General features: G+C 37.9%; 1 protein-coding gene across 1 annotated transcript in view; it reads right to left on the bottom strand.

Annotated features, from left to right (window-relative positions):
* LOC108425374 (ras association domain-containing protein 3) overlaps positions 1-2,290 on the bottom strand; it is a 28,095-nt gene extending 25,805 nt beyond the window's left edge. The window contains exon 1 of the mRNA XM_037541358.1: positions 1,779-2,290. Within this exon, the coding sequence (XP_037397255.1) occupies positions 1,779-1,901 (123 nt within the window). The 5' untranslated portion in view covers positions 1,902-2,290. The remainder of the gene's footprint in view (positions 1-1,778) is intronic.
* Between the last annotated feature and the right edge of the window lie 10,381 nt (positions 2,291-12,671).

The raw sequence follows: 12,671 nt of genomic DNA, 5'->3' as shown, positions 1-12,671 counted from the left end.
TAACATCACTTATGTCATGAAAATTATCTGCTGAATTTATTTATACAACAACTAACTAACATCTAAAATTTTATGCATGATCGTGACAGGCCTAATATTAATAATATGCCTTAATATGTTCAAACTAGTAGTATTTTGACTATACTGTTTAACCCTAACACTGAAGCGTCAGAAATTATGACCAAATCTATCTGCAGAAAAAACATAGTATTATAGTTCTGCTATTGCAGGAGCTTTCCACGAGAACTTTAGCTTCGTGACATTTCTCACACAATAGGAGTGAGTGAGAAGTGTGGGGGTGAATTACGAATGCCTGCTGGCCTACAACATCCTCACAGCTCTCCTTTCACACACACAAACTGTGGAAAAACGCCGTATGGAGGCCATATTCAAATCACAGCAGGACAGACACTCCACACAATCTCACTAGAGACATGCACACAGCATAAATCCGCCTGATGAATGCAGTACAGTTGTCTGCGAGGAGGGAATGCTGAAGTCAGCCAGCTAGAAATGGGTTAGAGGGGAGGAGGGGAGAAAAAAATATTCTGTACTTGATCCACGCAAATCATGCACACTCTGGAACAAACCAGCATTGATGAGAAGAAACCGACCTTTATCACAAAATCCGAAATGTGCAGGCAAGGCTGAGGAGCCGTAACAAGATCACGGGCCGGTGAATGACTCTTTCATGCAGGTCACACATTTTCATCTTCATTACTTTAAACTGGTTTAAAAACACATCATGCCTTCCCACCTCCTACTGTTACATTCTCTCCGAATCAGCCTGTATTAGGCTGCACAGACGTGCATTTAGGAGGTTAGAAGTGTGTATGTTACTCAGTAATGTGTTCATGTCCAACTACATTCTGGCTGATAAGGAAAAATGCCACATAACTTGTTCTGACTGGTCTTTTTGTTTCGGTTACCTTGCATAAACATCTAATAGTAGTCACTTGATTTTTTTTATATGTAATTTCTGCATACTTTTGCTCATAATCAAAAACTCATTTTTTATTGTTTCATTAAACATCAGTGGGTCTATGTGACAGATTGCATGATTAAAGATAAGAAAATTACTTTTCAGCTACAATTTTTTTAAGTTCTTCAAACTTGTGCTCAGGCAAGCTCTGGATATGACCAGTAATTTATACTTTATAAATGTATGTATTTGTAGACAGCACTGCCCCAACAGTATGGCACATGTGAGATTATCCTAATAACATTAATACCAGCCAGACACAGGCTATTAGCTAAGTGTCCCACTGCCTTTGACCCTGTGCAACAGATCTGCAACAGGTCAGTGCAAAGTTAATTTCATTAATCTACAATTTAGTTTTGCTGATAGCTGATTCAGTGATATGGAGAGTATTATGTGGACCCCATTTGTGCGGGTTGCTGTAACCTTCAGCTGGGACTCCTCCTGTAACCAACCAGTTCAACTTCACTGCCTGAAATAATTACACACTGCTGAGTTAGAAAGGCCTCGACTGAGACTAACGTTAGCTAAATAACTTTAACCGGTATTTATATCACCATCAATGTCTTAGAGCTAGCTAGGCAGAAAGGGGGTATATTTTATGTTATAGCAGCCAGAAGTACAGCAAGATACCTGCTAGCACTGACAGCTAACAGCACCAGCCGTGTACTTCAGTAAGGTTAACCTGGCAACCCGCCTATAGGGCACAACGTGGGCTGATGTCTGATACACAGTCCAATCCCAAGAATGATATAAAGTTACCACAGTTTAAAATGTCTGAGAAAATAGCTTGGCAAACCTTCTGCTCTGTGAGTTTCCCTGAAGGTTTCCTGAAAAAGGAAGTTCTAGCCGTGAAAAAGTACTCCTCGGAATCTTCTTCCAGACTACTGTAACCACTGCTCATGGTGCTCGTCCACGTCATTTGAAGGGGATAAAACTCCAATTTTCAAGCTGTGCCACATTAAAAAAATGACAGGAAAGTCTTTCAGAGGAGCGTTTCGACCCACGGTGGAGCTACGGTACAATCCAGTGAGGAGCGCAGTGCTAGATGACGTTAATGCTCTACCGCAGGAGAGCCAAAGATCACTCGACTAACTAACGTTAACTGACGCTCATTTTAACGGCAAACTGAAGCGCGGCTTTAAAAGCCCAGAAAACGGTCCTCTCCTCTCGAATTTCTGTCTGTGTAAACGATCAAAACATGAAACCACTCACTTAAGGCACTACAAATGTCTCAAACTACGTTGCCGGTTCATTTTCAGGACTTTACTAACTCTCTCTCTCTCGTCTCACACTGTAAGACACACCCACTGTCGGACACGCGCGCACGCACACACAAAAGCTGTCTAGCATGCTAACCTTCACATCCTCACAGATCCTCTTAACAATAAGCACCTTTTAGACTGAGTACCAAACGGTTTCTCACACTCAACTCCAACTGTTTTTACTTGGTAACTTAAAGAAGACACAGCACAACACTACGAGGCTGCGTCCAAAACCGCAGACTAGCACGCTAAACAGTTTGTCAAAATACAGCAGACCATCAATAGTATGCGGTTTTGGACGCGGCCTAAGTCTGAATCTTACAATGAGGCGGCCAATTCGTGCACACATTTTTAAGGGCTCATATCCTACAGGGGATTAAGACATTTGTGTACTGCAGCAGTCAGAATTCACTTTTACATGACCATTTCCCAGCCTTTCTTTACCTGTTTTTAAGACTCGTGTGTAAGCAAGCTCTGTTACTGTAGTCTGCCCTGCATTGTGCCTCAACCAAGTGGTAGATAAACACCACCGTTCAAACAACCTTTCACTTTTTCCGATTAAACTTTGTTTATTTTCTCGGGAAAAAAATACCTTTTGGAGATCAGCCAAATATTTCCACAATCCTGGGAGCATTTTGTTCATACAAAGAGCTAAATACACACATTTGTATGTGTGCATGTGTAGCTGTGCAAATAGCAGCAGGTTTTTAGGCTGACAGTTCCAACTGATATCTGCAGAAAGCAACACCATAAACTGTTCATGGGATGTCAGGTAACATGCCAAGACAAGGCGTTGTAGCCATGGTGACAGTAATGAGGAATTGGCATGCAGCACCAGTTTTGCAGCCTTCTCTCATTACAGGTCAAAAGAACAAAGGTAAAGCTGACCACTGGCCCATCTGGTTCTGGAGTTGTGTGTAGAGGAGCTTCCATATGCAAGCTGCTGACCCTACAGCCAATGACAAATTACAAACTTTGTTTATGGTGGCTTTCTGAATGCCTGTAGGCCTGGTTTTGAATCAGCTCCACGAGTAAACCACTCAGTTTTGGGGTTAGCCACTACTGGCACACTTTATAATCATTTCGAGAACATGTTTGGTGCCTCTTTTTTCCTGAATTATATAAGGACAAAGTTGCTGTAACAATAAAGTGCTACAGCATATTTCATAAGATTGTTAATGGACAAGAACATTAAAGAAATAAAACATTCTCTAAGAGTCCTCCCAGTGCTGGCAGCATTAATTAAATCGGTTTCCTAACCACACAACTGAAAGTCATTAGTGTCATCACTGAGGAATAGCTTTTATAATACCTTTTCATACCCAAGCTGTAGAGCATAGGTTTAAGTTCCTAATTTCACCTGCCTAAGGGCTTTTTCACATGTTTCTCCACAGTGGTCCTTTCACAGGTTTCCTTTTTAGTCTCTTATTACTGTAACGATAGCACAGCAGTCCACTGAAAGTCTACTGAAAGCATGTATACCATAATGCAGCACAGCTTCAGGGTCAAACATAGGCAACATCTGCAGTGGATAAGGACAGAGCTTGCCATGCCCCACAAACAGCAGCTTTCAAGAGGTTTGTGGAAGGACAGAGCTTTTTATAAAGCCAAAGAGCACGCAGAGGCCCTAAAAATAACCCTGCAGCCGAAGGAACAGCCAAACCATACAAACCCTATAAACTCTGCAAAATACTGACCCCAAGGTTATCTGGGGTCTCCCACACTGTCCAGTTGCACATGTGCAGATTCCTTTTGTTGTTAATTTATGAAATGACCAAAAATGGCCAAACGATTCATTTTTCAGGAGATATTTCTAAGGAGATTCAACAACATAAAATAGCATAAAGAAGTGACAGTGAAAAAGTATAGTCACCGTTGTGAGTGAAGAGAAAATCAAGCTCCTCTTTATATATGAAAAAAATTTGTCCCTCCAGCCACTGTGAGAAGACAGCTAGCACTATGAGTCTGAAAGGATGTGTAGCTGCTAAGAAGCCCTTACTGAGAAAAGAAAACGATCAACATCCCTGAATGTGATTGGGATTACTTGGATGGTAAGAGGCAGAAAAAGCAACCAACTTCTAAGACTGAACTTTGGAGGTATGGAAAAATATCCCTGCAGATTTTTTCAAAAACTGAAAGCAAGTCTTCTGAAAAGAATGGAAACTGTAAATACTTAAACATATGATATTATATTTATGCACTGATGCTTCTGTTTAATTTTCGGTTAAATATGTTTTTATTTGTTGTTTTTTTTTATGTTTGAAATGTAGTAACTTGTACTTCACAGCTGTTTTGACTGAAAATGAAATGAATGAATGGTATATTTATATATGAAAATAGGACAACACATTGTACTACAATAAATTTGAAATATTACAAAAGGTCATGTATTAGTTTAATAGTTTAAGTTGGTAGCAGGTTTGTACTCTATGATGAACTGCAATGTGAACTGCAATGTGATAATTTTGCTATATCACCCACCTCTAAGTACAATAAGCTTAACGTTGAAAGGAAAGTGGAAATTCAAATACCAAGATGTGTGTGAATAGGATGTCTCACCCATCCCCTAACTCTTCCCAGCAATTCCACCGGCTGCTCTAAAACAATGGGGACTGAGAGGCATTCAAAGGGTGTGTATGTGTGTGTCAGAGAGAGAGAGAAAGACTTAGTGTAAGGGAAAATCAGAGAGAGACAGAGCTGAGTGACCTGTAGATCCTGGTCTTCCTGGCTGGGGGCTATGGCCTCCGTTACACATTACCCACATTCTTTTGCTCGGGGGAGTGTGTGTAATGCTACTACCTTCTGTGACCGTCTAAGCTTTGGCATTTACAGGAGAGTATGTGGAATATTTTATTAAGTGAAATCAATACAGCACGACAAAGAAACCCCAGAGACTGGTCAGCGGACACAGCTCTGCAAATGACCCTTCAGATCTCAGAGCAGAGGCTGAGCTGTGACAGGGAGAACATTAAACCATTCTGAATTAGGTGAGAGAGACTTTAACGTTCATGAACAAAAGTGATTAAAGGGCCCATAACATACATTTTTCTCGTAATTGATTTTTTGCCCCTGTCCACTGCTAATGTTTATGTAAAAAGAAGAGTCATAATTTGTTTCTACATTACAATTTTTCCAACAACTCTTTATAACTACACTATTTTTGTTACTGTGCCTGTTAAATTACCTCTGTTCTGACTGGCTGCCCTGTATTGTGCCTTTAAAGAGCTGTCAGGACAGAAACTTTAAACTTCCATGTAAACGGGCAGGGCTAAACCGCTGTGCCTGAATAGGCGGATATATGTAAATATACTGGTTTTCATGGCATCATAAAAACACTGAATCCAAGATGGGCTGTTTTTGCTGCTTAGTTCTTTAAAAAAAAATACATACATTTCAGAGTGAAACTTTAAATTCAATCATTTTTCATTTCTCTTACTAATGTCTTGCTTTAGTTACACAAAGAAATAATCACACCAATGTGCCAAACAATATAAACGGCTAAATCCAAAGTAGAAATGCATAACTAGCTGGTGTGTAGGTTCCACAATGAATTGTAAGTTCAATGCTTTTCAGTCCTACAATATGCTGAACAATTCCAGGAATTTAGTATCAATAGACATAATGAAACACAGTATGGACATTACAATAAACATTCAGAGACTGAAAAAGCAGAAAAACTAAACTTTTTATCAGAGCAAATTCAGTATTTGAGTAAATAATAATTGCTTGATACGCATGTGTTTTTATATTTTTAATATTTATTGTAATTATTAATAAAGTTTTGGCAAAGAGTGACTGCCCTCCGGTATTTTGCTATAGTAAAACCTGGCCCCCTTAAAAAATCTGGACGCACCTCGTCTTCAGATATCTGGGTAGAGCTTTATACAGTGATGAAAATATGTGCTCCAAGAAACAATCCTCATAAGGTAGAATCCTTTTTGTAACTGTATGACCTTATTCATCAAAGTTGCGCATGGTCAAATGTGATTGTAAAATAAGGCCAAAAGAATGTCAATGACAGTTTTCTTATTCATCAGTTTCATCTTTGGCGCATCTGTACAATCAAACTGGTGGAAGTGCATGTAAATGGAAAATGCCTGATTTGCGGTTAAATGATCAAAATTATTCTCCATAACTTCAATAATATCAGCAATAACAGTAAAAACAGAATATATGATGTTGATATTAATTCTGCGCACACAGCAATCCTTACACTAACTACTGTCGTACTAACTACTATTTTACAAGCACATTGATATAAACAAGAACTGCCTCCCTAAATATAAAACATAGATAACACTCTTAAAAAGGATGATTCTTCAAGGGTTCTTTAGTAAAGACAATGGTTCTATCAAGAAGCATGGACACCCAAAGAACCCTTTGTATGATTAAAGGGTTCTTTGCATCATGAAAGGGCTCTTCAGATTGATGGATGGTTCTATATAGAACATTTTTTGAAAAGGGTTCTATATAGCACCCAAAAGGGTTCTTCTTTTGTTACATGCTTAACATCGTAACAATAGAAGATCCCTTTAGGGTGTCATACAGAACCCTTTTCAAAAAGGTTCTATATAGGCCTATACAGAGCACATTCTGAAGAACCCTTTGATGATGCAAAAAACCTTTAATCATGTAAAGGGTCCATAGTTCTGTTCTTTTTATTTCACATTTTATTATTTTCAGTTGTCAGTTTGATGCTATAAAGCTATTTTTGCTCTGGCCAGTAGGGGCAGCATGCATATTCTACTCGAACAGCCAGTGGCTCATGAGCCTGATGACAACTTATGTTTTATTGGATCACTATCGAAACATTTGCATGAATTAGGGCGTCTTTCATATAAATGCATAGAGTAATTCTTGCGTCATTCAGGACAGTTAAATCTGCACTCGTTTCTTCATAACTTTCATCAAATAAGGACCATTGTGATGAACATAAGATGATCATATCAATTTCACTGTTAATCTTCCCATAGAACCTGCAGAACGAGCCCATGTCTAAATCACTTTATTTACTTTATTTATTAAACACTTAAAGAGTTTTGTCTTAAAAAACAGAATGAATTTGAAAATTGGAGATACTTGAAACCATTTGAATATTTTGCTGTCTTTAACACCTTACACTCCTATACCCTAAAATAACTCAGTGAGTTTGCACTGTAGTCCCTGTAGTTACTGACTAACAAGCCTTACTATGCAATAAGCCTGGGATTTTAAGAGATTAATCCAATAAACACTGGGTGATCAGATGATGGACTGTTTAAAATTTCTTGCCATAATATTTTGGTATTGAGTATTATGATACTACACTTGGTTTTGGCAATGAAGTCAAAATTCTAGTATCGTGACAAATCTGTTTTCTTGTCTCACCATTCTTGCTTGATACTGACACTGTATATCACCCCTCAGGTAGAGAACGTCTAATACAATAGAAAATAATATCAATCTCATGAAAGCAAGCCATCTAAGATGAGTAATATCCACCTTTCTTCTGCCCTTTTTCTCCAGGCACTGATATCTAGTGTTCATTTACAGGCGGTCAGCAGTGGAAACAGAATACAATAACCCCAAGGTCCAGTAATGACTAAGTAGCAAAAAAAAAAAAAAAAGCAATATTCAATAGTCCAGAGGAAGGTTTCATGTTATTACGCTGCTAAATCCCACATCTCCCTATTGTCAGTAACTCTAGGAATAACCTCATGTAGATGTTTTATTACTGCACTTCCAGGAAAGATAGTCTAGACAGGCCGACAGAGTGAAAAATCAGACAGAGTACAGGAGAATCCATGAGTCCATAAAATCCAAAAAACAGACAGGTTGCGGAAAAAAAAGGAAAAAGACAACAGAGACTACTAAACACAGCTCAGCAATACTTACAACACAAGTAGGACTTGTCAGTGTAGAGGCAAAACAGGAGCATATATGAGTCTGTTAATAGGCATTTAAGGAATAATTCTAAAAATAAGTGCACTTTTCTTCTTACACAAGCAAATTTATGACACTTAGGGCTGTCATAATAATGAAGTTCAGCTGATAATTGTCATATAAATAACTGCAATTAATGATTGAATTGTCTCTTCTGGTTCACTATATGCATCCATTAAAGTGGCCAAATTGGCTTATTAGCCCTCTTGCTTCCTATATGATGCTATCTTTATTTATTTAGTAGCATTAGAAGCTAATGCTGGCAGGCCTGTCGAACTGATAATCTCAGATAAATGTCTCAGTCTCACCGCATTGTGCTACTATTCATGATAAAAACATCAGAATTGCTACATAGCTAACAAATAAACAAACACTACCTCTGCTGCCCTTTAAATCTATTACAGCAACAAGTTACAAGTTAGATTTTTTTTGGTTTACATAAGTTCCCTGATCTTTCAATGAGAGTATTTACTGCTTTCTTTCATTTCATTTGTTTGCCTAAACTGAACACACCCAATTCACAGTGTTTGTTGAAATCTGACAACTGTGGAAAATGACTCCACTCAGCTTGTAAAATCAATTGTCAATTGTAAATAAATCATTCAGATCAGGCAATCATGTAACAATTGTGACAGGCCTAAACTCATGGAGTTTTAAAGCAATGCTATGAGGCTGATACCTACCTCTTTTTGAGCCTGCGTGTGATGCGAATAAACATCGCCTTTAACAAAAGATATTTGAGAAAGAAACGAGCATCTCGGTCTAGGAACAATAATATGCATATGCAATTAAAGGACATTTTACCAATATTTTTAACTTTCTGCATAATTTAGTTTTTGAGTTGTAAGCAAGCTCATTGAAAGAGATTTGGTGTGAAACAGTGTATTATAGGGTAACTTACCAACTCAAGATTTCTTTACAGTGGTAGTGGGGACTATTTTGTCTTATAAGAACCTTTAGTTTTCAGGCCAAAACTATTGTGAAACAATGTCAGGCATCACACACTGTCGTCATAACTATTTAATGTAGTAGCCCCTGTGAGACGTCTGGTTCCCATCAGCACCACTGTGAAGAATTACCTGTTAAGTTTCTCTAGAACAGAGCATTTCATATCAAACCACTCTGAATGACTTTCTTCTGAAATTCTAAAAAATCTGTAAAACTGCAAGACAATGTGTTATAAGATAAATAATAGTTTGCCTATGACTAAATCTGTTGAAAGCTTGAACCTCTATTTAAACCTATTGCCAATGTTCCTCCTGTCTTATCTTCTCAAAACTTTTTTTCCTCCTTTCTTCTTATCTTCTCAAAACTTTTTTCCCTCCTTTCTTCTTATCTTCTCAAAACTTTTTCAAACCTCTTCAGGTGGCCCTCATTCATTATGAAAGATGTACTCATAAAATTATTGTCTGAGACGGTGACCTAAGCTAAAAGAATCCAACCCCCCACCAATGCTTCACCAAGGATAAACATACAAACACACCAAGCTCAGTGTATTCGGAGCTGGAAGACTCTTGAGATGAAAATCACAGCTCCTACAGCCAAACCCCACAGACCCAGACAGACACTGAAGACTAAATATAAGGTAACTAAACCACAGCTGCTGTTAACACAATAGCAAATGGAGTCCAGGACATGCTCCGTCTTGCCTTGTGGTGAATACACACAGGATCAGTGGGCTTTTGTAGCCTTTGAAAACGACCTGTCTGTCCATGTACACTCTGTAATCAGCGGCACTGTAGACACATTTAAATGCCTGTGTGATGCTCCGAAGCCCACACAGTCCGCACGTGGAGGAAGCAAACGCGTTCTTCATCTTGAATTCTGGTCCTAAAAAATAAACACTGAAAGATTTCTTGCCAGTGCAGCTGAATTTAAGGTGGCTTCTGTAAACACGAGGGTTCACTCAAACTCTGCAGATTAAATATACAATACTGCCTTGATTTGATTTTGCCAGGAGGGGAAGGATACAGACTTGTGATTACAAATCTGACCTGAAAGTCGATACATCCGTGCTCATAAGCCTTTAAAAAAAGCCACTGCTATTGGAAATATTACATTTTTTGCATGAATTTTGAAAAAACAAATCATGACAATACTACTTAAGTCTTTCACTCAAACATGTTATTAGAAAAGCCGTATATGTAGCTCTACCAGTATAGTTGGATAAGCAGCCATACCTTCTTAATAATATATTAATAATATCCTTGGATGCTAGGATAACACTTCACTATCTGTTATTTTACGATCATTACATATCAATACATGTTTTTCAATACTCTGTGTCAATTTTGTAAAACTATTTCTTAAATTGCCGTAAGGAAATTGCTTGTTAAAACCTATATATGCAAATATACAAGAAGAAGGGGACTCAAAAAAAAAAAGACAAATCACAGCCGTAATGTTATTAGCTCTTTGCTAAACTCCCTCTTGCGTTCTGTTGTTTAAGGACTACTGAGTCACACTCGATAACAAATTCAGAACACATTAAGAATGCATTTATACATCTTGTTAAGGCACATGTGAAAAATCTTGAACAACGATTTATTCACACTGTTCCTCACTGTTACAGCTGGCAGTTCTTCGTGTAATTCTTCTGTTAATACATTTCATTAAAAATTTGCTTATAATTTAAATGAAGTTCTGAAAATTCTATTTTTTTTGTTTTTTACCACTTGCTTCATCCACTGCTGCTCCCACAGTCCCCCAGCAGGACACACAGATGCTAAACTTATCTACTACTGAGGACATCATTAAGTTGATCATCCCTTAAAAGAGTTTAGTAACAGTGAGATTAAGGATTGATATTAATTTATCAGTCTACTCAGGCTTTAGTAGAAACTTGTTTGTAAAGAAGCCATTAATTGAGGTCCTCTTAAGAGTTTGGCTAACAGACATATTTGCTACGTGGTGATATTGAAATCTCCTTAGAGATTTTTTTATTTAGTAAGTATTCTTTTAGAAATGTAAAAAGTAACTGTAATCTGAATACTGAATATGCAACTTGGACCGAATACAGATACTTAATTAATGTATTTTGAATACTTATTATCAGTACTTGTATTCCATTTACATCCCAACCATGCAAGTTATCTTTCCGTTAGTATTAGGTTGAGGAGCTGAAAGTGAGCCATCAGTTGAAGAAATCAAGAAGAAATTGCATCACTTCACAGTTCTTAAGAAAAGGGATGTTATTACAGCAAGAGATTTAGGGGCACAGGGTAACACTTTCCAACTCAAACCACTGAAAAAAGACTGCTGAACTTTCCAATTCTGGAGTGGATACAGCTGAGTTTAATTCAGGCTTTCAGATTGTGGCCAAGGCTGGTAGCAATTAAACAGTACTCACTTATTCACACATGACATGGTTAAACTTAAATTTCCATGGAAAGGCATTTCATTAGTTTGATCAGGGAAGATCTACAGCAGCAGTCAGCTAATGTGCCTGTCAGTCAGTTCCAATACAGTAGGATTCTGTGGTTGCAGTGTAAAAACGCCCCTTCTACTCTGTTTGCCCAAAAAGCCCTTTCTCAGGACCCTGGGGCTTTAAAACCACTGCTGTGGGTTCTTTCACCTACTGTGATGCCAAATCAATATGCAAAACAAAAAAAAATGGAGAAAAGAGCTAAGAGTAAACATGGGCAATATGATGATATGGTACTTATAGAGTGCGACTGTAATAAATCATGTTACAAGGCACTTTTCTGAGTGTATCATCAGTTCTTCGAGAACACTGAACAACTTTATGAAGCATAAAACAGACAGATTTAGTTCAGAGAGAGTTTGTAAGCAACAACAGTGTAGTAACTACATACACTGCATAGTAACATGTACCTGATTTGTTTCCAGTCTATTTTATACTGTCTTATTATTTCATATATTTGATCAATCGTTGTGATTTTTCTTGGTCTTTTCTAAATGTTACTTTGTGCAAATGTATGTGCTCATAGTTGTTTTAAGTGTTTTTCTGTTGCATATTGTCCATTCCAACCTCAGGAAAACTAAATGTCATGATGCATATCATGAGGAATTGGTTAGTGTTCTCCTCCAAGTATATTGAGCTGCTCAATGACTGAAATTTGTAGTGGTGCTCGAGAGAAGCACATGCTAACCTTCACCCCCCCTCCCCCCCCCCTATTGTGTGACAGTGGCATAACCAGGGGTGGCCAGTGTCACCCTAGAATGAAGAGTATGGCATCCCTTCCAGCCACATCAGTTTTGGAAAGTAAGACAATCAACTATCAGTCAGCCATCATTAAAAAAGCATCAAATATGCTTTGTGGTAAAAATCTGCCACCATGTATGCGTTGTAGTTCGCCTTATACAGTGCTGCCTGCTTTCTAATCATTAGACTCATGTTTAACTTGTATTGAATGCACCCTAAATGAATAACCTCTATGATCTGTCTGTATGAAATGTTTTTATTAAAGTTAATGTTGTACACTGTAAAAAGTGATGAACTGAATATACTTGATTTTAATACATAATTTCCTCATGAAAGGCTA

This window comes from Pygocentrus nattereri, chromosome 1, assembly GCF_015220715.1.
Source record: "Pygocentrus nattereri isolate fPygNat1 chromosome 1, fPygNat1.pri, whole genome shotgun sequence".
Lineage (NCBI taxonomy): Eukaryota > Metazoa > Chordata > Actinopteri > Characiformes > Serrasalmidae > Pygocentrus > Pygocentrus nattereri.
This window is presented reverse-complemented; position numbering and strand designations above follow the sequence as displayed.